This window comes from Chiroxiphia lanceolata, chromosome 2 (genome assembly GCF_009829145.1).
Source record: "Chiroxiphia lanceolata isolate bChiLan1 chromosome 2, bChiLan1.pri, whole genome shotgun sequence".
NCBI classification, from domain to species: domain Eukaryota; kingdom Metazoa; phylum Chordata; class Aves; order Passeriformes; family Pipridae; genus Chiroxiphia; species Chiroxiphia lanceolata.
The window spans coordinates 85,093,993-85,121,132 of record NC_045638.1 but is presented as its reverse complement, the minus strand read 5'-3'; the positions used below and the strand labels follow the sequence as shown (position 1 = coordinate 85,121,132).

The 27,140-nt window shown below is 43.2% G+C and overlaps 1 protein-coding gene across 2 annotated transcripts in view; it reads left to right on the top strand.

Moving 5' to 3' along the window:
* Positions 1-21,505, top strand: part of PRCP (prolylcarboxypeptidase) — a 42,344-nt gene extending 20,839 nt beyond the window's left edge. The window contains exons 7-9 of one of the 2 annotated variants that reach the window (XM_032679886.1): positions 457-621; positions 1,758-1,945; positions 21,190-21,505. In XM_032679886.1, the coding sequence (XP_032535777.1) occupies positions 457-621; positions 1,758-1,945; positions 21,190-21,271 (435 nt within the window). In that variant the 3' untranslated portion in view covers positions 21,272-21,505. Of the gene's footprint in view, positions 1-456; positions 622-1,757; positions 1,946-6,362; positions 7,601-21,189 lie in introns of those variants that run through there. The other variant, XM_032679885.1, reaches the window with a different exon arrangement.
* Positions 21,506-27,140: the final 5,635 nt, after the last annotated feature.

The window sequence follows — 27,140 nt, the reverse complement described above, 5'->3', positions numbered from 1 at the left end:
TATGTGTATCTTGCTTAATCTGTTCTCTGCTGTGAGCTGCCTACATCAAATTGCAGGGAACCCCATTCTATACCTGGAGCTTCTTTGTTATACATTTGTATGTGTTGTCTTTCATTACAGAGGAGCTAAATACTATTCGTTAAATATAATCTATTTTAAAGTATGGTAAATGGATTGAAAAATTTGGTAAATGAAATATTAAGGTGGCACTGGGTCTTTTTTTCAGTTTTTTAGTCAGGAAATATAGAGTTTCAGCTTCCTGGTAGTAGCATGCACTACACAAATGCGATTTGTCTATACTTTTAGTGATAATGCTCAGGATATATCATCACATATAAAGATGTTTTCTGGAATTGCTCTGACTGTACTTGGACAAGAAATTAATATCCTAGCAGGTATCATGTCCTAATATTTAATACCTATAGATTTAGACTTCCCCTTCTCTCTTTGTTGCAGGAAGTCTGCAAGTTCTTGAAGGATCCCAGGCTCTCTGACAAATTGTTACTGCAGAATGTTTTCCAGGCAGTAAATTTATATTACAATTATACAGGAGAAGCCTTATGCTTAGATGTGTCTGAAACTGCAACAAAGAATCTGGGCCAAACGGGTTGGTACTATCAGGTATGCACAGTAGCCTTTCTAAATTGCAACTCACTGAGGTTTTTTTGAGCTAGAGCGGGTAAGAGTTGTCAAGTCATTTACCTGTCAATATATTGTGCCAGATGTATTGATGTACTGATGAGAAATATAGTGACAAACCAAGTATGATTGTAGTGGTGAGGGCAAGGCAGAAAAGAGAAGCAGGTTTAGGTTGTGTCTTCATTATCTAGCTAGTTGTTGAGTTTCTGCTCTTCATATAGACTGGAAAACTACGTACAGCAGCCAACTGTTTGAGGCTCAACAAGGCCAAGTGCTGGGTCCTGCATTTGAGTCACAACAACCCCAGGCAGCGCTACAGGCTGGGGGAAGAGTGGCTGGAAAGCTGCCCAGAGGAAAACTACCCAGGTGTGCTGGTTGACAGCAGCTGACTATGATTCAGCAGTGTGCTCAGGTGGCCAAGAAGGCCCAGTGGCATCCTGGCTCGTATCAGCAATAGTGTGGCCAGCAAGACCAGGGCAGCGATTATCCTCCTGTACTTGGCACTGGTGAGGCCACGCCTTGAATCCTGTGTTCAGTTTTGGGCCCCTCACTACAAGAAGGACATTGAAATGCTGGAGCATGTCCAGAGAAGGGGAACAGAGCCGGGGAAGGGTTTGGAGCACAAATCCTATGAGGACCACCTGAGGGAACTGAGGGTGTTCAGTCTGGAGAGGAGGAGGCTGAGGAATGACCTTAATGTTCTCTGCAACTACCTGAGAGGAAATTGTAGCAAGGTGGGGGTCAGTCTCTTAAGTAACAAGCAATAGAATGAGAAGAGATGGCTTCAAGTTGCACCTGGAGATCTTTAGATTGAATATTAAGATTGAATATTCAAGCATTGAAACAGGCTACCCAGGAAAGTCCTGGAGTCACCATCCCTGGAGGTATTTAAAAGACACTATGCACTTAGGTACACAGTTTAGTGGTGGACTTGGCAGTTTTAGGTTTGTGGTTCAACTCAGCCTTAAAGGGTCTTTTCCAACCTAAATGATTCTGTGGTAGTTTGATAGTAATTACTGATCAAATGCTGTTTGAGCTTTCTTTTTTAAATACTGCACTAACAGCTATTGGACAGTCTCCTGGGAATACATCTTATTGACCTGCCCTTTTTCTTTCAGGCTTGCACTGAGATGGTGATGCCCTTCTGCACAGATGGTGTCCATGACATGTTTGAACCTGAGAAATGGGATTTTGATGCATTTTCAGAAGAGTGTTACAGACTGTGGGGAGTGAGGCCTCGCCCCTCTTGGATTCTTTCTATGTATGGAGGAAAAAACATCAGTTCACACAGCAACATCATCTTCAGGTGAGCCCTGTTTCATCTTATAGTGTAGAGTCTTCCACCAGTTTGGGTTGTCAGTGAAAAGAAACTTGGCCTAAGTAGCAAAAGGATCTGTCTACAGCACTCCAGCTGAATAAATTATGGGAATGCTTTGTGTTGCTACTGAGAGTAAAATGGTCAATCTGCAGCAGCTAAAGAAGCCAACTGTTCTGTTACTGCCTCTGTGACTCGAAAAGAAGAATCTGGATTGAGATTCTGCCAAATACAATCTTCTTCCCATGTGGAGTCCTTCTTACCTTGTGGCCAAAATCCAGGTTTCCCATGCTGGTAAATTCATCTAGCTTTCACGAACCCAAAGCACTGTCACTTCCACAGAAAAGGAAAGTCTAAACAAGCTCTAGCTATAACACAGAATCTCAGTACCAAAATTATTGCTCTGAGTGACAGCCTTGTGGAGGGGCTGGAATGACATTCCTTATCCCTTTGATACAGGAAAGAGAGGCAAGTAACTTGGGGAGTTTCTATTACTGCCAGTAGCCCTTTTCTTTTAGTGGTATTTAGGCAAGTTTCAACACAGTTGTATAAGATGCAAATACGAAGACATTTCCATTTTAGTAAGTCATACTGGTAATACAACAAAAGTTTGTTCTGAAACACCTTTATATGTGGACAAAAAGTGAAAGAAATTTTTCAGTCTAGTTCAAAAAACTGGGGCTTGCTGCTTGCTCTCTATTCAGCCTTCACTTTCCTTATTTTTAAGATTAAACTCTGCTATCTTTAGAGGAAGGTTCATATAGTTGTACTTCTGCTGTGTGGTGATACAGATGAGTGCTGTCTGTTCATCAGGTGCTTATGTGGTAGGGAGGTGTTCAGTACACCCATTGAGGCCTGTGCTTCAGGAGTCCTGACTTGCTGTACCGATTGCCCACTGTGGGAAGCTCCTGGATATATATTTCTCTGTGCTCTGGTTAAAATTGTGCAAGGCCTTCTCACAAAAAACCCTGCCACTTCTATAAAGCAAGATCAGAGTTAGTCTTTTGGACTTGGTAGATTGGTGTGCATTTTAACAGTATGAAGTTCTCACTTAAATTAGGGGTTATTTTCTGGATTGCAGCTCTTAACATCGGTCTGTTTGGCTCCAAAGGCCTGTTGCTTTCCTCTTGTATGCCTCTTGCTGTTTCTGTCCTAGCAGAATATCTGCTCTGGAGTGAGAAATTCCACCCTCTTTTGGAAAACTTTTTTAATAAAAGAAGTTTGTTGGTTTAACTTAATTTCTGTGGAGTGTTGCTTATTTCCAAGGTCTCACAGCTCTGTGCAGTAGAAATCTGCTTTGTAAGTGATAGACAAGCAAACAAATCTAAGTGTTTAAGAATTTATGCCAGCTGAAGGAGCTGGAAATGAGAAAAGCCTGAAAGCAACCAAATGAGCGTAGAAGTTAGTGCTGTACACACAAAGCTTTTGGATCTCAAGCTGGGATGTTTCTCTTCAAACAAATACATTGTCAACATTGTACATTTTATATAAGAGCCTTTTATCCTCAAACACTGAAGAGTGCTTTACAAAAAATATCCCAGTGTTTACCTGGGATGTGGCTCCCTCTGGGCTGAAAAGAACTGTGTTTCAAGTGACAGGCAACTTGCACAACAGTGTAGCACAGGAAGGGAAAACTACATCTGAAGAGAACTACTGTAGGGTGGATTTATCCAGGTGCAGTGAGATTTGGCCAGAATGCTTAAACTGGTGTTGCTGCTTCTCCCTCTGCGAGCAGTACATCACTCTGCAGAGTCAGTCTTGAATGGACTGTATGGTATTAATGCAGGAAACTCCATTGCTACTTTGGTACCTTCCTGGATGTATGCAGTATGTGAGTGGTTTAGGCTGTGCACAGGTGTTGCTTGCCTGTCCTAGACAGCACATCTTTATTAAAACTTGTTTGAGGAAATTGGGGTTTTCAGAACACTGTTTCCCCTTTCTTTTCCAGCGATTTTTACTCCTCTTACTGGTACATGCTGTGTACTTGGTATGGAAGTGCTGTGCAGTGGTGGGAAGTGATATTTTAACACTGTTCATGAATGCAGTGGCAAAGAGCCTGTAGCATTTATAGTGTCTCATCATCAGTGTACTATGGTAGTCAAAATCAGCCCAGGTTATATCAGACAGTACGAAATTTGGTGTGCACAATCTAAAAATGAGTATTTTTCAGTCTGGATGGATCACACCTAGGTTGTATACATCCTTCTGAGTTAGGGCACCCACCTACCCAGTTCTGCACAGGGAGAGGCCAAAAATGAAGACTCTGTTTTGAGAAGTACTGGAGTTCTGTACAGAAGGGAGAATAGTTAGCACAAAAGGAGGGAATTGGTGGCAATGAAGAGAAGGTACAACTATGCCAGACTGAAGAGAAAAGGAGAGAGAATAAAGTTAATAAAAGGAAACATTGCAGTTGTGGAGAGCCAGCATGTTTATAAAGGATGCACAGACAGTGCTGCTAAGATTGTGTAAAACTCAGGGCTGCAGGGCTGAGGAGACTGAAGAGAATATAGGAAAGGGATTGCTGTGAGATAGGCAGAACCCTATGTATGCTATGAAGGAAGTATAGCAATTGAAAACAGGACTAGAATGCTCATATTTTTCATTAGGTTTTTTTGTTTGTTTGTTTGTTTTGTTTTTTCTGAAGTCCTACTTGCCTGGCCACTGCTAGAAAGGAATGGCTGATTTTTTTATTCTTTACCTTCTTTTACTTCTTTGGTTCACATTGGGAAATTCCTGTCCTGTGAGATGGGCAACTGAGTACTTACATGCATGCTTAGTTTTAACACATAAGTAATTCATTCTAGTTGGTACTGAATTATGTTATTCTATAGAAACTGTTAAGACTTATGATTTTGTGGTGAGCCCTCCATCCCCCCTCCTCTCAGCAAGTCTCACTTGCCAAACTGCGTCAGTGCCTCTAGTGCCATCATTTGGCAGAGGACACAGCCAACAGCTTGCAGAAAAGCCGGAGGCTGTGTTGTTTCCTTGTGGCATGCTTAGTTTCCACATGACTAGGACCAAAAGATCCAAGTTCATGTACATCATGGGTCTCTCAGCAACTCATCCCCCTGTTGCCAAGGTGCTCTGCTGATTCAGGTGACCTTTTAAATCCAATGCATTTGGTTTATTGGGCAGCTCTTTATGCTTTTTGTTTTGCAGATACAAAATGTTTCTCTTGTCTGAAGTCATATTTAGAATCACTGGAAGTAAAGAACTACAGAGACTCAAGATACTTGGGGGTTTTTTTCAGTGTGAAACAAGTAAAGTATTAGTTCAGACCCCATCAGGTTTTTACTTTTAATTATTTCTAAAAAACCTCTTTTTTTACTCCTTATTTTTCCGGGTTGTGGTTTTTTTTGTTGTTGTTTGTTTGGTTTTTTTTTTTTTAGTGCTGCCATTGCGGTATTTTTCTAGCTGCATATTTCTTAACGTCCAAGGATATTTTAATTTCTTAGATCTATCTAGAATTTTACCCTTGTATACCATAGCCCATCTCTGACATTTCCTTTTTTGGGCAGGTCCAGTGTTCTGAGTGAGGAACAGATCTAGATTTGCATAGTTCCACAATTATATGGATGTTTTCTTTGAGCAGAAAGATGGACCATGTGTGGGAAGAGCATTGCAGTAAAGGAAAATAAAATGTAGTAGGGATTATTGGATCAAGTCCAATGCTAGGAATGAGAGATGGAAAACTGTCTCCCCAGCTGAGCTATTGACTTGCTCTAGGGTCTATTATTTGGAACCATATCTGTAGTGCAAGGAATCCTTTCAAATGATTTGGGGTGAGGAAGGAGGGGGAGTAAATGGCATTAAATTGTCCTATTACAGAGGAAGAGTCATTTTAGACAGTTTTTTGGGAGATAAAAGCTTAATTTTAATATGGTTATTTTTAGAAATAAGTGGACTAACGGACTGTCCAAGCATTTCTTTGCAAAACCAGGCTGGCACCCAGCTGAGACAGCAACTGTAGAACTTCCTGAAAGTTCAGCTCTAAAGGGGTTCAGTAGGTTATTTGTTTACGGCAGACTGTGAAGAAGGAAAGTGAAGTGCTTTGATTTGGGAATTTGGAGATGTCTTGTTTACAGGGGAACGTGAACCTTTTATGATGATTACTGGTGGCAGTAGATTTATCTCCAGAGACTTTGGCATTGTTATAGATTATTATCTGAATTAGCAGATAATTGTGAAGTGTAGCCTACCTTAAGATGCAGATAGCTCCATACCTCTGTCAAAAAGGCTTCTCTCAGCAGAGGGGTGGGCACAAGACATTGAGACAGGGCTGAGGTCTGTTTCTGTTGCTGCATATGCAAAACTGGTTGAAAGTTGGGTGAATATGTTGATGTGAAGCTGCAGCTTCAGTGATGATTGCCATGCACATGTATCCTGATGAAATACTCTTTCTTTATAGCAATGGGAACCTGGACCCGTGGTCTGCAGGTGGGGTGACCCAGAACATCACCAATTCCCTTGTGGCAGTTGTGATCCCAGATGGAGCCCATCACCTAGACCTACGTAGCCGTAACCCTTTGGACCCCAAATCTGTACAGCAAGCTCGAGCCTTGGAAATCTACCACATGAAGCAATGGATTGAAGAGGCCAGGCACAGTCACTGAAGTAGTACTGCAACAACTGTGGCTATCATACCTCTATTGGCTTTGCTGGGAGTAGGACCAGGCCTTACAATGTGGTCATTTGAGCATTTCCCTCCTGCTTCCTCACCTGCATTGCAGTGCTCACCATTGCTTGTGCCCATGAGAGAAGCAGGCAGCAGGGGGATGGAGAGCGTTCTCGGATGATAAACTTCAGTCCAAGTTCATGGATTGAGCTGCCTGCTCTGCCTTGCTTTCCTCTTCTGCTCTTCTCAAACGCTGTATTTTACCATGTAGTAACAGGTTCCTGTTCTAGGCTTGATGCTTTGCTCCTCACTGAGCTGAGTGATTGTTCCAACTGCTGGTACGTACAATGGATTAAATGGCAGTGGTGTTGATGAAACTCCTGCTGCCTCCAGTGGGATTGAATTTCAGACATCCTCAGCTGGTGGAGATAATGGGGGAACAGAAATTACATCTTACTGTGATGTTTGGTGGAGAGGCAGGGAAGGCATGGGGAAGCTGGCTGTGCTGTTTGTAAGGAAACTAAACAGCCCTTGCCCTTTGGAATCAGTTCAGGAATAGAAATAAATATATAATTTTTTTCTCCATAGTTTTCCTGTGGCTTATTAATCAGGTGGCTTTTGTATTCTGTGCTGTACTGAATGGTCAGGGCTGGGCCCAGACTCACTCTGCTGATAAATGGCTGAGCATGCACAATCTGCATCGGAGTTTTATTTTTTCCTTTGCTATTTGTCCTAATGCTGAAAGATCTGTCACTGTGATGATGGCTGCCAAAGAAAACTGAGTATATTTTGTATGTGTGTATATGTGTGTCTCCCCCAGAAACACTTAGCTTTTTAAATCAGGAAGCTTTTGAAGCTATTCTCTTGAAGAGCAAATGTGACACTTGTGCTGGCTAGATCTTATGAAGTGACAAATAATTGGGGCTGTGCCTTGTGTGAGTTCCTCCCTCCCCCTCATTCTGTGTATTGTTCAAATTCTACATGATCTGTTTGCTGATGGCTCTTCAATAAAAGCCTTTTTTAAAAAAAAATTGTTTGCTGGACAAACTATTGAAAACACAGAATGCAGCTATCCCCTTGGATCAGCCTAAAGCCTGATGCTGAGCTCACCAAGCCAGGTGCACTGGGCTTTCTGTAAGGATTCCAAACCAGACAAACTGCCCTGATTCATGAGACAGCATATTTGACATTAATAAATGGCTGGGGCAGTCCCCTCATTTTCCAGCTTTGGCTTCATTCACACTGCAGCCCTTCTTCAGAAAGGATTCTTTGCGGTTTAAAGGACAACTCCATTTTAGAACGACTCAGGCTAGGCTTCGTGTCCCAAAACTCTTAAAATTCCATTTCTGTTGAAAAGTTTTCTCAGCTTTGATGATATGCCTGATAGTTGAGTATTTTCCTAAGACACCAGGTGGCCTTTTCTGTTTCTAGTCTCCTCCTATCCTCTGCGAACAAAGCGAACCCAACACTGAATTTTTATCTTTTCAAACACTCCTGTGTATCTTCTTTTCAACACAACATCTTTTTCCTTGTCTTGTGTTAAACATGTAATTTATGTTCAGACTCTGCAATCTGAACCTCTCATGCTTTTGAGCAAGGTAATTACTTAGAAAAACTATAGAGAACAAGACCAGAGAAGAAGCACAGGGCTGAAGGAAGAACTATGTAGGATTTGCCTGAAAGCTGTTGGTGATTACTTTTCCAATAGTTCCAGTTTTTACTTCAAATATTCTCCCACTCATGGACTTTATAGGAACATGATGTCCTTGATCTTTTTTGAAACTAATAAAAATTATTGGTTTTTTAATTAGGTGCATTACAGTGAAGTTCGTAGAAATACTATTGTATCTTCTGACATGTTAATTGATGTCCTGGTTTACTGCAAACCAAGGAATGAATCTGGTAAAAGTAAATATAAATTTGGGGATCAGAAATGATTTAATTGAGCAAGCAAGAGCCTGGTCCAACTGTTCCCATGAATTGCTCAGAGTGCTACTCCAAGTGCAAATTTTGGGATAAGCATTTTCATGTTATATGGATAAAGACATGGGGATATTCATGCACTGGGCTGTGAACAAATTAACTCTATATTGTTAATCAGCTTGTGTCTTCTCTCTTCCCTGCTAGTGAACTTACCGTCTCAGGAAATAGCTGCTGCTTTGTCTTTTGGAAAGCACTTTTTAGTTTCAAGCAGCATAAGTAATTTAGAATTTCATTCCTCTCTTCTTTCTCTTTTCACTCCTTTCATAAGCCAAAAAAGTTACCTTCAGTAACACTTAAAACAACATGCAATTTTTCAACTTTTAGTTCTGTGAAATGACATTTAAAAGAAAAAATAGGTTATGGTTTTTTTGTTTATTTGTGTTTTTTAAAATAATCTTACTATGCCATTCAGTTTCTGTCTGTGAGACTGATTTAGGTGCCTTTGGATCACGTTCTTACTGCTTGGACCAGCCTTTAAATTACGTGCCTTGTTTTTGTTATTTTTAATTGATCCTACTTTTTACTTTTTTTCCCATCAAACTGAGTAGTTGAAACTTTAGGTCTTATTTATCTCAAACATTCAGACTTCATCTTAAAATCCATGTACACATCCCTGAATGCTACCAAGATTTGTGGTTTGGCTACTTCAGCTAAATGTTAGCTCTCCTGTGTGTTTCGTACAGGTAAGAACAGGTTGGGCCATGGCAAATGGTTGATTTATCTTTCCAGTCGTATGATGATGAACCATACTTCATCTCAGGCTTATGTAAGTCAGAAATTATTGGAATTTAAAACTGTATGTTTCCCACTCACTGGGGAAAATGCAGAAGGAAAAAGAATGAATGCTTTCCCCCAAGCATGAATCTTACTGGTGAACCTGCAGTTTGTGTCGATAAAAATGCATTAGAATAATGGAATGTGGAGTATCTGGAACTGGATTTTGTTTTACAAAGCCATGGATTTTTATCCTTTGGCAGATTCAGAGTTCTGCAAGTGACATTGTCTTCTTTGCACTTGACTCTGTTGGAGCGGGAGGAAAACTAGTTACGGAAATCAGGAGTGGCAGGCAGGATGACAGGTGGTGAGGCTCTGCACTCCTTTGGTAGCTTCTTACTTCAGAGGTTTGGCTCTGTGAGGAGGAGCAGGTGTATGAGCTGGTTGTTTTCCGTAGGTGACCACAGTGAATGCAATCAAGCTACCTACAATGGGGAAAAGTCCAGTTTCACTTTGAAAGCTTATTTCAGTCCCAAGCAAACACGCACTTCCTACATGTCCATGATGAGGAAGGTTGTCAGGACAGATCTGTAATGCCCTCTGACCTGGCAAGGAGAGGTTTTAACTGAGCTGTGCAGCCCAAAGTGTTAACAGGGCAGGGCTAAGGCTGCAGAGTCTAGGGAGGAAGCTAAATATGTTCTGCAACTCACTTTGTTTATAGGGTAATTTTAATTTTGAAGATGATGAAATATTGCATCAACAAAGGAGAGTATAGAAGGGAAAGTCCCTCCTGGAGCATGGATTCTAAATTACAGGAAAAATGAGAATTGAGTTTTGTCTCCCATGCTGTCTACCCACAAAGGATGTTGCAGACAAGTGTCAGTATGCTTTAAGGATTTTTTTTTCACCTCTGCTCTTAGAAAGGGTATTTAGCTGTTGTAAATCTAATCTCTAAGGAATCATGAATGACCTAAAGAGTTTTCTATGTATTAAAGACTGCACGTAGATAGTCAGATATTTTAGCTCCTTGCAGGACTAATGGTGGAATCACTGTGCCTTTCTGACAGTCAGTAGGACACTATGAAACCACTAAACATGGGATGAAAGAGCACAGGAAATTCTATACTCCAAGCCTCCATTTTTCACTCTCCCCTGTTGATTCAGAATATCATTATTATACTGTAACTGGGGACATGCATCCATGCAACCCCATGGGGAAAAATGAAAGATTTTTATGGTCATTTGAGCTTAAAATATGCCTGAAGCTCTTCATACGTGTGACCCAATGATATTTGCGCTCACAGACATAACCAGCTTGAAGGAATGTACTAAAAGACCATGGTGGGTGCTGCTGGAATAATAAAATATGTCCTTGCAGAGCTGAGCAAGTAACACATTTGTCTCATCTTCCTGAAACAGGCTGCTGCTCCCTAAAATAGAAATAATTCTGGAGTTGAAACCATGCATATATGATTTTTACTCCATAGGAGCAATATATAAATGAACCTTTGGAGGGTTTGTTTGAATTCCATTCCACTTCTGTCTCTGTCATTTGCTGTGATAGTGCCACTGGTGTTGATGTTAAGCATATTACTGGGTGTTACTATTGCAGCCTCTAGGGTTTTTTGGGATTTTTAATAATCTAACCTCTTTGTCTATTTTTAAACCGATGTCTTGGTCTTACAAAAATGACTTTGCAAATCCAGCTTTTTTAAGACTGTTAAAAAAACCTAAAATGGTCTGTTTTGGCAGTGCTGGTTAGCAGAAAATGTGTTACCTTGTGTTACCTGAGCACTGAAATAATTGCAAAAGATATGAACCAAAGATGATATCTGGGGTAAATTCACAGTGCTTAAGTGCTTTTCAATTTTCCCCTTTTGTTGTTAAAAAATTCTGGTTTTATCATGTAAAGGTGCTGAGCATTGCAGCTTCTACTGGTCTGAGTAGACTTGTGCTCCTGTATTGTTTTGATTCCTCGATTTCACAGGACTGCTTCCAGCTGTACGAACATCAGTGTTGCAGCCCTAAGTCAGCCTTTTTTTTTTTTGTCCTCCCAGCCCAACTTATTTTACCAGCAAATCTGAAACTATTTGATCCACATGCTTTAGGGCAGTTTCCTTCTCTGTATCCTTTCAATAATACAGGTCCAATGAAGAAATTGCTTTACAACATTAGTTAGATTGCTGAAAGCTAATTTCATTGCTACCCTGGGCATTGCTGAGTTGGGGACCTGCTTTGTCCTCTCTGCAGCCCTGTGATGGTGGTCCCTGTAGTCCTGGGGTGTGATGCAGAGAGAGCAATGCCCACAGCAGGGAAGAGGGGGAATGTGCTCCTTTAGCATGGAGCACCTTATAGTTGTGCCCTCCAAGGCAGTAATAAGTTACATCAGCTGTTGCTTATCAGTTGGGTTTTGGGCGCCAGATATTCAGACCAGGGGTGCTTCAGGTGTAACCTGTGGGCCTCCCCATATGGAAAAATATATTTTCCATAGTCCTCAGTGCTATACCCAAGTGTTTCCTCAGTGGGGAGTGAGGGCTCCCCAGGGCGGGTGGGGGCTGCCCAGCTCTCCGGGACTTTTTCCCTCCACTGGTGATTTGCAAAATCTTTTCGTTCCATCCCCCAGTTTAGAAAGTAGGGGCAGCGAAACACTGAGACTGGGAATAGCAAATCCCTTCCGTTTGTCTTGTTGTTTTCTAATGTATGCGACCTCTCTGGGTGGTTTAAGCGGTTTAGGTACTTTCTATAAAAGGGATCTTTTAATGACAAAACTAATGTGATTATCTTACCAAGTGTGAGAGGCGTATTCAAGGTTTAAAGAAAATCTGTTAGAATAGCTGAATGTATCTGCTTAATCCTTTCTCTAATGTGGGTGGACAATGCTCTGGGAAGCAATTGGTCTTTCTTTCTTAGAGTAAATGCCTGGTCTCCAGAGGTAGGAACTTGTTTGCAGCTTTTTATACCCTTACGCTTCACCTTCTAGAGAATACAAAGGCGCAGGAGAGAGGCAGAGAGCTTTGAGAGGCCAAGTTTTACCTCAAATAACTGGGGGTGTAACCAATACAGGGCCAATTCTGACAGGCGGCTGAGCACTCTCTGCTCCCTTTGACTGCCACCTGAATAGAGGGTCCTCCTTTTTGCCCTCCTGCAAAACCACATTCCCTGCAACGTGAAATACAGCACCTCTTTCTCCTTTCTGAGCATGCGGTGAAGTTGCCAACAGTTACTTGGATGACAAGACCCTGTCTGGTTTCGTGCTTTGCGTGAGCAGTCCTTCCCACGTGGATCCATGGCTTTAGGAAATTCTCCAAAGGTCCTGTTTTCCATATTAAGCCCTTGGAAAGGTTTAGGTCTGTTGACAAGTTATTGCAGAGTGATACTTGAGCAGGAGTGAACACAGCTGTGCTTGGACGAGGAGGAGAGCACCAAGGGGTGGTGCTGTGGGATGCAGACACAGCTTGACCCCAGCTGGTACCTGTGCTGTTTGTAGGTCTGTGCTTGTGAATCTTTGATTTCTGCATATCCATGTAGATGCATAGTTCTTAGAAACATTAGGAAATCCTGTTGTCAGCAACAGTTGGCAAGATAGTTGGACCCCCCCCACCTTGCTGAAGAGTTTAACAAAGCAAAGGTGGCTCTGGGACTCTTTAGCACATGGATTTGGCTTTATAGCAGAGACAAATAAGTTGCATTTTGGTTTTTGTTATCTCAGCATCCTCAAAACAGCACATCAGGAGGAAAATTATGTGGAGCTATTGCCTTCCCAGTTGGAATGAAACACACTGTCTCCTCTTACCACCCAGTAGAACAACACAGGGAAATGAGGTACCTCAACATCAGTGTGTCTTCTTCACAGAGACAGGCACTCGGCTATAGTTCTAGGTGCTTCTCTGGCTATCTCAGCTGTCGAGTTGGCATTGGGTTCTCTGCTGTGGAAAGAATGTATTTAGAAACTTAGTGCACAATCTGAAAACTGGTCCCAGATTGTATCACACTGAGGTTTTGGAAGGAGGGAAAAGCAATTTGTACAAATCAGGCCTTGACATCTCCCCAGCACGTTGCTGTACAATCAGTAATTATAGTTCAGGTTGAAGGGATCTCAGTAGGTCTCTGGTCCCCCCTCCTGCTCAAGGCAGGGTCAGTTACAGGGTCAGACCAAGATGCTCAGTGATTTATCTATTTGGGTCCAGAAAATCTCCAAGGCTGGAGTCTGCACAGCCTCTCTGAGCATCTTGCTCATCTGTCCACATGATGGAAAGGTTTAAACTTAAACTTAAACCCCTTGTTTAAGTTTACATGTGTTTCTATCCTCCCACCATCCACCATTACGAAGAGTCCTTTGTGTCTTCTCAATCAGCCCTGTAGGCACTGGAGGCTTCTGTTAGGTGTCCCTAAAGCTGTTCCTTTTCCAGGCTGAATGAGTCCAGGTCCCCTCATCCTCTCCTCACATGTCAAGTGTTCTAGACCCAGCCATCTCAGTGGTCCTCCACTGAACTTGCTCCAGTTCATCAACAACTTCTACTGAGAGGCCCCAAACTGGCTGTGGTGTTTGAGTTTTGGCCACCAAGCACCAGTTAGAGGGAGATGATCCATTCACTGGATCTCCTGGCCCTGCTCCTCTTCGTATGGCCCAGAAGGCTCTTGGTCTTTGCTGCCAGGACACACAGCTGGCTCATGCCCAGTTTGATGTGCAACAGGACCCCCAAGACCTTTTCCACAGAGCTGCTCCACAGGTTGTCAGTGCCCAGCCTGACACCATAATGAGTCCTTCATTTCCAAAGGGACAGGACTTTGTGCGTGCTCTTGTTTAATTCCATGAGGTTCTTGTCTCTTTCTTTCAGCCCATCTGTCTGAATGGCCATCCTTTCTTGAATGTATCAATGCTTCCCTTTAACTTGGCATCATCTGCAAGACTAAGAAACCTGAGAACAACGTAGCTTTTCTTTTGTCTCTGTTATAGAAGACATGCTTCGACTAGTTTTTGAAAGCACTTGTTCTCTTAAGTTTTTGCAGCATTGAAAGGTTGACATCTTTCCTGACCACCTTCTTGCTACCTGCATCCCCATATCAGTTTTGCCATGGATTCTGCATCTGAGCTCAGAGCAGCTGCCAGGACAAGGGAGGAAACACGTATGCTGCTCTGAGCTTTAGAAGTGATGCTCAGTCCCCACAGCTTCCTTGCTGCAATGAAAACAGAACCCAGTAATTTCTGAAAGAAACTATGGGACAGGTCTAACAGTTAATCACTGTCCAAGCAACTGGGATGAGGAAGAGGAGTGGTCTGGGCTGCCTCCATACAACGAGCAAGGGATTTCTTTTGGAGGGTGGTTCATAGGATCAAACGAACCTGAGAGAACTATGCACCAGATCTCCAGTGTTTCCTCACAGGTACTACGTAAGCGTTTAGTAAGTAGGAATTTTGGACCAGAATAAGACCAAAGAGGTCTTGACTGTTTTTCTTCAAGAGGAATTATAAACTTTTTAATGTGATATCATTGCCCTAATCTTAAGTGGTGCTCAGCATTCCCAGGGAAGCTATCCAGTACATCTGGGCAGATGCTGAGGAGTCATCAGGAGTGATGGCAGGCACAGTTCAGTGTGTCACTATTTCCAACACTGGGCTTCCCTCAGCACCCAGAGCTCTGTTTCCACACCTGCACGTGCATCAGTCTGATAGGAAGCAACCCAACTTCTTGCAGTGTCCAAAGCCCCTTGGTGTTCCTCCAAACATCTCACAGATCCACTGTCTGCCCTTAGCTTCTTGCCTGAGGCAGGCTCTGGTGATGTGAGTCCCATTCCTTGGTCTGAGGGGAGAATGGTAGGTTCCTCCCCATGAAATATGCATATATGTGTGAGCATGCATGGGGAAAAATCGTGTTCCTCCTCCAGAAGGAAAGGAATTAACTTCTTCTCCCGCCTTGCAGCCTGCAGATGTGTCTAGCCTCACAAACTGGGCTCTCCAGCTGCCCTATAACATTTCAGTGTGTGCCAGAGAAGACAGGAGAGGAAGCGAAGGATATAATTTCCTTGTGGAGACCAGTACCCAAGGCTCAATCACCACAAATGAGGCCATTAAAAAGGGCCAGGCCCTCCCAGGTCATGCTGGAGGATAGCAGAGGCTCCCAACTTTCCTCCCAACAGATGAAGTCAGTGCTTGCTAGGCAAACTAGACTAATAAATGTCAGGGCAGCGGGAGGTGAGTGCAATCAACTGCGAGAGCCTGAGTTATAGCGGTAACCTGCTGAATTCCTGGGTCACAAAGTAATTTACAGAACAACCCTAATGTCATTCAATAATTATTCTGATAGCCCAGACCCCGGGGGGCACAGCCTCCTGCCGTGGGTGTTATTAATACCATCAACAAGCAGCAGGATGTTGGTGTGAAGAAAAGAACTACAACGCAAGCGTGTGAACCTAAGGAACAAATGGAAAGTGGTATTAATAGGATATTGTATCTAACAAGTAAAAAAAAAATTGATCTGTCTATCTTGTTCTAGCAGGTCATTCAGCAAAATATGAATGTCTCCCCTGTGACAGTGGAAATCGCTGATGGCAGTTTGCAACAGAAGGGGAGGAAGATCAGTGTGTCAGTGGCTGCTCATTTATATCTCCGAGCCTCTGTGATAGTCCCCATGGAGACTGAAGGGGAAGGGGGGAGGAGGTGGTTTCCAAGCACCCCCAGAATAATTTAAATTAATATCCATTGAACAATGTAAACCTTCCCTTTGACGTGGCGTGGGAATAGGCAGTCACAGCGCTCGAACTGGGTCAGCTGAAAGGGAAGGTAATGCCACAGCCCAGGATTTGATCAGTGGAGTAAGCCAGGGGCTCGACCTCTGCTATCTCAGTTTCTCCCTTCCCCTCCCAACCCCCATCCTCCAGAACATGAAGAAATGGAAGCAGAAATGTCTTTTTGTGAATGGAAAATTCCTGGATAAAAAGGATGCATGTAAAACCTGAGAGTGGGTGCAGAGGACAGCATCTTCTGCAATGTTTACGGATCCTGGCACATGGGTGTCAGGAAATGCAAGTGTTGACAGGGTAGCATCGGCACAGCTGCAATTTTAAATCGTTTTACAGCACCACTTTGGGTTTTGTGACCCTTCCCCTCTCAGCTGAAGCTCTATGAGGTCTTAAGGTGGCTGCAAAGGTGCAATAAGGAATTATATGGGCAAAGCCTGAGGGGAATCAAACCTGAAGTAACCTGTGAGTTGTTTCACAGCTGAGAAATGACAGTGGAGGGCTACTTGTAACATTGCTTTGATCTGGTACACACTGATAACAAACAACCAAAGCCCCCCTGATTTTGATCCTTCCTCATGCAGAAGAGCACATAGTTTATTTAAACGTGGGGGGAAATGTTTCTCAAGGGCATTTAAAGCATCAGGGAAGGTTTCCTGGCCATTATTTCAGGAATAAATAGCAGATGTTGGCCTATAGCAGAAGATATTTAGCCCCAGGGCTGTTCCTGTAACACAGTAATAGAGCTGTCACAGCTGTGGCCAATTCACTGCTTTTTCATAGCTTCAGTAGAATCCAGATATCTGTTTAACTAAACCAGAATTAAGCAGAGGTCCAGCAGCTGATAGATGTCCATCTGCCCAGGACAGGTGTCCCTGAACCTGCAAAGCTACTAGGCTGAGAGAAGCCCAGCAGGCACGCATTTTATGATTTGGGCAATGCAGGGATGGGCAGTCCTATGGCTGTGTGGAAGCCTCATGCCTAGAAGTGTTCAAGGTCTGGTTGGGTGGGGCTTTGAGCAACCTGATCTAGAGAAAGATGATTGTGTTCATGGCAAGGGGGAATGGACTAGGTGCTCTTTAAATGTCTCTTCCAACCCAACCGATCTGATCTATGGAAACACATGTAAATGGGATTTCTGACTGGAAATCAGGGAGGACTAGGATGAGTGTGTCCTATACCCATGGTGAGCAGGCACAGTCTAATGTTTAAGCAGCAGCTCAGTCATACAACTTGTTTCACTGGCCACAAATCACTCTTTTTCTTGTAGCCTTTTTCAATGTTTGACCAGTGCTCTTCTTTAATTTTCAGTTTTGCTTTGCTTTTATGCTGCCAGCGCCCAGCAGGCAGGCAGGGGGACCACAGAGCACTGCAAGCATTGATGATGACAAGAAGTATGAGGGCACTCTGATATTAATATTGGACTTTGGGCCCTTCCTTTTGTTCACAGTTTAGCAATAAATTGCTAGTGACCTCCACTCCCTGTCTAATCTCCCTCCTTGACTTCTCCGAAGTGCGCCACTGCCAGAAGTTACTGTAATTTTGTGCCAGTGCTGCTTTTCCTGAAGAGATCCAGGAAAAAAACTTGAGAGGTGTTATTCTGATGTTATCACTGTTGCTGCCTAAGAACAGGATTACCAAAATACTTCTATTTCCCCTTTTGTGCTCATGCACGGATGTTGCTACTGATATTCCCTGAATTCCCCTGAAAAATAAAGAGTGTTTTATCTGTATTCCCCAAGTGCCCGATACAAATGCAAATCAGCTCTGGGCCCTTGGTTTGTTGTTTTTGTTTGTTTTTTTTTTCCTGTCTGGCCAGCGTGGTTTGGCAGGTCTTTTCTCACTCTTTCTTTTCCTTCCCTTCCTTTAGCCAGTGTGTCCAAAGGGAGGTCCCTGGGAGGGTCAGAGACCTGCTCCATTCCCACATCTCTGCCCTCCTATTCCTCTTCCTCCTGTTGCCCAACTTGTGTCTTTGTTAACTCTTGTGCAAAAAGATCTGAAGGGCTAAAAATAAACCAGGACTCACACAAATTCCCTGAAGTTAATGGTCAGGTGGTCGCATCGGTTCCAAAGAAGAACATTTGGGCCCTTATGTTCCTGCTTTTTTGTCTCTCTACACAGTTGATCTCTTGGACAAAATCTCTTGGACATTATGTCTGATCAGAGGGAGGAAGGACTGTGAACTTTCCCATCACTTTAAATAAATAAGTCAGTGTTCTTTAGATAATAAAATACCTAAATGAGTGACTCCTAAACCCCATAAGTGGGATTTGAACAAGGGGGATTTTTAACTAGTGAGGCTGGTGAGAATAGCCAGTGCTCTAAACCCTCAGGCCAAAGCAGGTTTCTACTCACTTAGAAAATTCATGCACAATTTTTTAAAAAGAATGAATATTCAGTAAACTAGGCTACCAGGTTCAATCCATGCCTGCCATTTCTTTCCCATTTGGCACATTTTATTATGTGCCCAATTTTCAGTCTAATGCCAATTCTTTAAGCCCTCAGAGTCTCTTGCCTTTTTTAAAGAACATTATTTTTAATTGTATTTAAAGCTACAGCTGAACATATTTACAGGTTATGTCAAATGCACACAGGATTACTGCAAGGAAAAGTTAAAAATGAGACAGCATCAAAGTTCAGCTCCAGCAATCCAACAAAAGGCAGCCTGATAGTCCTGTGGTTCTGGGTTAAGCACCACCGCCAGGGGCAGCCACAGACTTGGTCAGGATCCTTCCCTTCCTCCCATGAGCTTCAGATCAACCAAGCACTTAAATACTCTGACTTCTAGTACATGAGAAGCTCTCGCCCACCAAAATGGGCTTGCAATGGACTTAACATTTAAGACACTCTTAAACCCCAGAGAAGGGCTGGTGAAGTCCATGTGGGGCTAAGGATGCAGCTTCTTTCCCTGCTTGGGTCCACCAAGGGGCTCAAGGTCCCATGAATCTGCTGAGCCTGTGGGCCTGGCTCTATGCCGTGGTGTTGGGGCCCATGAGATAACCAAGAGCTGTCTGCTGGGGGTGACTGAATTTGGGCGGGAAACACGGGGGACCCAATACAACCAATACCTCCCCCTGCATTTCTTTGTTGCCATCTCCCATCTGCCGGTCGCTGATACTGAACAGCCTGTTCTGCACTCAATGCTGCAGCTGAGCCTGTTCCTAAAAAAAACCCTCAGAGGGAAAAAATTCATTTGTGTGGGTTTCCTTCTTCCCTTTTCATCTTCTTTCCTGCTGCTATTCATTTAGCATGAAATAACCTTCCAAATCAATCCGGAAGAGATCATTTGAAACTGTTGCTGTTTTCACATCGCTAATTGCTGGTTTGAAATCCTGTTGGAATTGCCCTGAATACACAGTCCAGTGTTCCTAAGCTAAGTGCCTACCAGGTATTTTTCTCGATGGGCTTTTATTTTCTTGTAAAAATACCCCAAAACAACCCAGTCCTGGATTGCTGGTTAGATTTAATGGGACAATAGCATCTCCACAGTACATCTTGTTTCCAAAGCAGAGCAGTGTTTTGGCAGGAACCGACTGCTGCTGAGTTTCACAGGCCTGGCGGTGCATTTTGGTACTCGCAGACCCAGAAGTGAAGCAGTTAATTGCCCTACTGGGAAGGAGGAAATTTCTTGTAAAAATCCAGAATCTGGTTGAACAATGTGGCCTTTTATTTTTCAGCCTTGGAATCAAGCCTGGCTGCCCTTGTAAACAAAGAAAAGAAAGAATCACTGAACCAACTCAACACATAAAAACTGACCACGTCTGTCTTTGAAGTTCCCTTTATGTTGTTTGGAAAACTTAGGATTATAGAGGGCTTTTTCTTTTTTTTTTTTTTTTCTTTTTTTTCCTTTTTTTTTTTTTTAAGAAAAGGAGGGATGTAAGTTAAGGGAAACTTTTTCTTAAACAGAGCAAAAGTCATTAATTAAGTATCCCATTCATCCCCGAGGCACCGGCTCATCAATCAGATTTCTTATTAGCATTCTGATGACCCGCCTGACCCCCTGTCTCTGTACTGTCTGCATGACGACACAGAAAACCAGACCACACACCGAAAGGAGGAGGATTATTCGACACTTTTCCTTACTCCAGAAGGGGGGGCGAGCTGGGAAGAGGAATGATGACGGACATTGTTGTTTTGGGTTTAGGCGAGTCAATAAATGTCTCCTGAAGAAACAGCCCTGAGAGCCTGGGAGGGTGACATAAGTGATGTCCTGCTGCATGCATAGGCCTACTCTGGGGCTGGGACCTGTGGCTTGGTGCTGTCACAGAGTCTCTGCTCCCACCATGGTCACAGTAGGCTTAAATACAGAGTGAAGGACAGGATTTTAGCAATTTAGGTAATCCTTAGGTAACGGTGGTCTGGAAATCTTTAGATCCTGAAAATGTGCTCATGGCTTTGAGCTCCCTGAGTCGGTTGTGTCCTCAAGATGGGTAAGAGTCCCACCTTACCAGTTCTCCAGGCCTTTCTACTTCCAGGTTATCCCAGTTGCAAGTAATTAGCTGATTACATCTTTACACAACTGCTTTTGGGCAAGTTTTTTTGTGGAAAAAAAAGAGGATAGTGAGAGCAGCAAGTTGTGAGGTGTGCACATCTTTCCTTGAGAGAAAGTCCCTTGCTTAGCATGGGAATTTACACATGCACACACATGCACAGAGCATGCAGCCAGGATGGACTGAAGGAGTGTTCATTTAGATTAGATGTAAGAAATAAGATTTTTACAATGAGGGTATAGAGACACCGGCACAGGTTGTCCAGAGAGGTGGTGGATGCCCCATCCCCGGAAACGTTCAAGGCCAGGTTGGACAGGGGTCTGAGCAGTCTACTCTAGTTGAAGATGTCCCTGCTCATTGCAGGGGGATTGGACTAGATGGCCTTTAATAGTCTCTTCCAACCCAAACTATTCCATGATTCTATGATTCCATGATAACCCTGACCCGTAAAGCAGTGGCCAGTGGAGGGAGGCAGCATGAGCGGCTCTCTCTGACCATTGCAGTGATGTTCTGCAGAGCTGCATGTCAAGGAGGAAGAAAGGCAGCATGAATGATGTACCATGCCACAGGGATGGACCCAGGAAGATGGCACTACTCTTAGAGCAGCTTGTTACCAAAAGCTGGCTGAAACTTCTAAATGAGATTGTTCTTACCAAGTGTTCTCAAAATAAACATTTTGACTATTTCTTTTTAAGCTGGGGAGGCTGTTTTCCTATTTCTTTCAAGCCCACCCCTCCCTGGATATTCCTAGTAATTTGGACTGTGATGAGAACTTGAGATAAGATAAAGGGGCCTTCCCTCACCACCCTGGGCTTCCCTTGAGAGCTCCAGACTGCAACCATCACTTCAACAAGACCACTGAGAAAACCATAAGAAGAAGATCAACAGGACGCCATCAGAATCCATGGAGTGGTGATATTTTTCCTACTTAACCTGTCTGTCACTCTCTTCCTCTCCCCCCCTGACTCTTTTTCTTATTTGTTTCTGTCTCTCTCTTCCTCACATTTACTGTTAAATAAAAATCCATACTATTGACTTCAGCATATGGTCTTGTTTGCATGTTAATTCAGGCACAGGCACCTCTCTAATAATTTTAGTAACCGCATCATAACGGGGATACAAGTCAACTTCTGCACTGTGTTCCTAAATTAGTATTCTGTTGTGTTTTAACCTCAGCCAGCAACTCAGCCCCACACAGCTGTGCACTCACTCCCCCACGCCCAGCAGCAGGGGGAAGAGAACGGGAAGGGTAGAAGTGCGAAAACTCATGGGTTGAGATAAAGGTAGTTTAATAGGTGAAGAAAAAGCTGCACATGCAAGCAGAGCAAAACAAGGAGTCCATTCCCCACTTCCCATGGGCAGGCAAGTGCCTGCCATCTGCAGAAAAGCAGGGCTCCATCACACATGGTGTGTGATGGTGACTTGGGAAGACAAATGCCATCACTCCTAACATCCCAAGCAGACTCTGTGGCCCCAAGTGCCCAACTGTGACTAATGTTATAGAGGCATAACCATCCCCTCCTTGGCCAGTAACTGTGGAGCGGGGCCAGTTGGATCAACTGGGGCAAGGATAAGGACAAGCCAGATATGAGACTATAAGTCAAAGTGGCTGGAAACCAGTTCCCTGGACTACCAACACAGACATATCTTCCATGTGCTCAGAAAGGGACCTGTGTGTCCCAGACGCTTTAAAAAAGGCCATATTTTTTCTTGGTGATGGGAAGAGTTCCTAGACAGGCAACTCTTAATGTCATGCTGATGGTGCCTTACCCAGGAAATCCTCACAAAGTCACCTCTGGTCTCAGAGACCTAAAGAGCAGTACCTGTTGGTTATTGTTGGACTTTTCTACACAGCCCTTCATGTCATGGTGGAAATCATGGACAGGGGGCATCAGACTGTGAGGGTCATTGCCATGCCTCTATCACAGCCTATTATTGATGTGTATTCTGCAGCTGCGAAACACAGAAAGGAATTAAGCCCATCACTTACTGAAATGTTAAGGGTATGGTTTAGATATTGAAAAATGAAATCTAGTTTCCATGGCTCTTGTTAACCAAAGTACTGCTTGAGCTGGTTCGTCCCTGAAGTATCTGCTATGGCCTGTCTGTAAGTTCTGTTTGTGTCCTGTGCAAACATGGAACGTATTTTGAATTTAGATCAGCTGAAATGTCAGATCATTCTTTGATGATGTATTTTTTTCCAACACAGTGGCCTGGGAAGCAGCAAGTGAAAAAAATAACCAGAGAGGGAAGAAGGGTAGATACTGCCACAAACAGAGATCAAGTGGGGAGAGACTTGCTCTGTGGAAGACCAAAAAGTGCACAAGGAGTTCATCTCTCTCAGGTGCAGCAAATGAGGAGGTGAGTTTGACTGAGTACCAGTTTGGTGGCTGTTCTTATGCTGGACCATCTGACACAGCAATCAGACATGGTTTAAAAAGATGGCAGAAATTAAATTCCATGTACACAGAAAAAATTTAAACAGGATCTCTGGTGCCAGCAGCTCCTCTTATCACTTTGTAGCCTGTTCGCATTCCCTGGCAGATAATCACCATGACTAACATTTATCTGACGCAGCCAATTTTGCAACCAAAATCTGTTTTCCGACCTTAACTGACTATTCACAGACATGACAGCTTCCCCCATAATGGTATAAATGCTGATAAAGCTCTCCTAGGAAATAGATGGGTTTTGTGGACACTACAAAATCAAAATAGGATGTAATGAGTACTCCAGAGAGCTAGGTGGATGGGCTGACTGCCTTTGGTTTCTTCGTTTTAATATAAATGGTAGTTTCCTTCATCTGATTTATTTCTCTTGCTGTTGTGTGTTGCATCTTTGGATATAGGAAGGCTTTATGCAGTTGGATGGCCACGCTGGAGAATGACTTGCCTGCCATACTCTTCATGCCAACTTGACTTCTGGTGTTTCTTCCTTTGGGATTTCCTATTCTGTATTTCAAAGAGCTCTGTAAGGTAGGAAAAGCTGGTACAAGTGTTTGGCAATGTAGTGAAGGGCACTGGGGAATCCATCAGTGTTCTGATGAACCTGTCAAGATTGAAAAAGGACAGGTTTATCAGCTCCTTGGGCTGTTCACCCTAGGGCTGTACATGATGCTGGCTACAGACAGTGGTGGGAGCTGGGCTTGAGACAGGAGAAGAAGGAAGGACTAAGGCTGTGGCTCATCAGTGTGTTTCTAATCTAACAAGGTTCTGCTGCCCAGACCAATTCCCTCTACTGACCCATGTTTCCATAGATCTTCACTCCAGTCATGTGCATTATAAATCCTCAGTTTATTCTCTGGGACACAGACTGGGAAAGAGGGCAAGGATCCCTTGCTGGATGGATATGGGAACACAATGACTTTTTAAGCACCTGATCTTTCTCAAGAACTGAATTCTTCAAGTGAATCTGCCCATTCCTTCCAAAACTTCCAAAACTACAAAATTCTGTTGATAGTGTTTTCTCTGAGTCCTTCTGCTCTCTTTCTCCTTCTAATTCTTCCTCCAAGAAGTCCCTACCATCCCATGAACCAATATGCTTCTAAGGAACATCCACCTTTAAATAGTGCATCTAAGCCATCATGTGTCTAAGCCATCTGCAGTGGTCCAGACCTAGTGGTCCTCACCTGGAAATCAGAGCTGAAGGCTCCAGGCTGCAGAGAGATGGCTCAAAGATGGTGTCTTGCACAAAAAATACCACCATATGCACTCCAAACAGGTCTAAATAAACTCTTCTGGGTAAAATTGAGTGCACAATGTTTGTTTTTCCATATCTTCATGTCTGGCTGTTTGTGAGGGTCCCAGGCTCAGAAGTGGCTTGAATCACTGGCAAAAGTGCCCACCCTGTCTGTGTCTCAGGATGTAGCCTGAATCCTCTCATTCCTCAGGGTTTTCCAGTGGTTTCTCTTCTTCCTCCCTGTAATGCCACCAGAAGACTGAATTTTGCCAATGTTGGTGAGTCTTCCCATCCAAATTAAATGATTACTCTGTATTCCCATTCAGATCCTTTTTAAAAGTCCCTTCCATAAGCCCATAAGAAATAACTGAAAGTTGTTTGGAAGATATTGACCTTCCTCACTTTCATTTTCCTAGAGCATCCAGCTGTATGAGCAAAGCTTAACACATCTGGCAACTATTTGTTATAGTGTCTGTACGTTCTTGACATTAGGCTAAATATGGATATTTTGATATCTTAATAAGCTTGTGAAGCCTAAAAATGGGAGTAGGAGGAATTAGATGACTTGGAGATTTTGGAGAGAGAGATGCTTTGTGTTTTTTCCCCTTTCATCTTTGGTTCCAGTCCACTTTAAACCTGCAATGAACAAAAGCAGTTACTGGATGGGAGTTTCTCCCCTCAAAAAGGAGTGCTGTGATCTCTGAATTTCTAAAAAGCATTTTCAGGACATTTTGGGCAACTGCCTGCTCTGGTTTGATGCTTGTAGCTCCAATGGATGTTGGGGCAAGTTGGCAGGTGCCCTGAGTTCTTCAGATCTGTTTGGGATTAGTTTGATTAGGTGGATTATACAGGCTCTCTTTCATTCTTCAGCAGGAAAACAGGGTCAGCAGGATCACTAAAACAGGGCAGAAAAGTTACTCTGGAGCTGCCTGTTTCTTCCCATGAATAAGAAGAGATAGAGGGTGAGAAGATCATGTAGGGTCCTCTTTGACAACCACGATCAGTAGCTTTGGGGTATTTTTTGACTGCTTGCCAATGTCTGTATTTGGCAATCTGGTGGGAAGCATCTTGTGGTCCTTATTGAGGTCCTTGCTAAGGTGGATTATGGCTGTGGGGATGGCAGCGCCCCTTCAGGCCATCATAGCTGGGCTCCTCCTGTTGCTCCTCGTGGAGGGAGCACTGACACCCTCACACAGGTCACCTGAGGACAGGTGGGCAGCAAATAAACCTTCCATCCTCCAGCTGGGAACACCCTGGGAGCACCAAAAGGAAGACAGGAGAATTAACCACAAAAAGGGCAAAGCTTGAATCTCATGGTCGAAATGCAAGCCATGGAGACTGGTCCTGCCAAAGACCACCTCCCACAAACTCCACAGCCCCCAGTGCACCCAGTGGCCCGGACAGGCTGAGCAGGAGCAGCCACATTCCCACCACCGGGTGCGCAGAGATATGACGTCGCACCAAAAGATCTTTGGGAGCTGGGGGGGGGGGGAATATCCTGGCATAGAATTTAAAATGTGCTCTAACCTTTTCTGCAAACTGAAAGCAAGAAAAATGCTCATAAAACTAGTCTTTGTGCACAGAAAGAAGTCCGTTTTTATACTGTTGCTAAGTTCCTTATTGTTTTCTGGCTGTTTTTTGTGTTTCTGTGGCAGCCTTTTCTGTGGGCCTCTTTCAGTGACTTAGCTATATTGGCCTGCAGATAATTAGATCAGTGCTATCATTTTCACTGTCCTTTTTCCTCTGGAGCTATTTGCATGATAATGAAAGTTTGTGCAACTCTCTCCCTCCGTCTCCCTCTCTCTTTTAACCAGACACCATTTCTAAACATGAAATAATTAAGGGAACAATCTGTGAGTGGCTCTGTTAAGAAAAGATTGAAAACATCTGGTTAAGAAAACATTTCTGGTAACCAAGAATCCAGCACTTGTGTTAGCGATAGCTTTAAAATAAAGACCTTTTCTTAACAGTTTTTTAGTCTATATAGAGTATTGGCTGTATGCAATGCTCCTAAACACAGTATACTCCCACTCTGGGTATAAATGTTTGTATACAATGATTTATTATGTATTTATCTAGAAAATTTATAGATAAATAAGATATTAGAATTTAAACGCTTAATGAATCCTGTGATAGATACCATTTAAAAGGTAGCTGTGCCCCACAAACTGGTTTTGAACCCCTCTTGCTGTGAACAAAGTCTATTGTTCCACAAGGTATGCCCAAATCTAAGCATGAGAGTAAACCTTTTGAAACACAGAGGTTGACCTGGGTGACTGACGCTCATGTTGTGTGGATTTAGGGTCTGGGGCTTTGCATGGGAGAACATATTGTGGCCAAGGCTGGGCCAAGGAAGCTCTTTGTGCAGGAACAGGGTCTCCTGCCGTACCCAAGTCCTGCAGACCAGTGGCCATCTCAGCCTCCAGACTGTGCTGTACCACTGAGAAGGTTATTTTTGCTGCAAGAAAGGGGTCTTGGGACCAATTTGTGCTCCTGACAAGATTAAATTCCCCACAGACGTATCTCAGCAGAGGAAAAAATAAATAGTGAAAAAAAATAGAGAGTTAATAAAATTTAGGCTGGTATCAGAAGAGCATGGAATTCATTTGGGATTTGGATTTCCCCACGGCAGCTCCATAAGGAGCATCAGCTGTCCTACACCTGATGATTTTTGACATATGGCAAAAACATGATCCTGGTCAAGCTCCAGATCTTGGAGGGCTCCTCAGAGCAGCCCAGTGTTAGAGTGAATGGGTGGCAAGTCTGGAAGCAGAAAATCATATTTGTCTGTTCAGTTAAGCTTATTAAAAATGGCTCAAAATTTTCTACTGGGCAGTTTACAACAGGCAAAACTGGACACAGTTTGATACCATTTTCAATTAAAAAGAAAGCAACTAAAAATTCCCAATTGTCTTTTTTTTTTTTTCTTAACAAATAATATATTCTTGGAAAGAAACAGGATTTAATC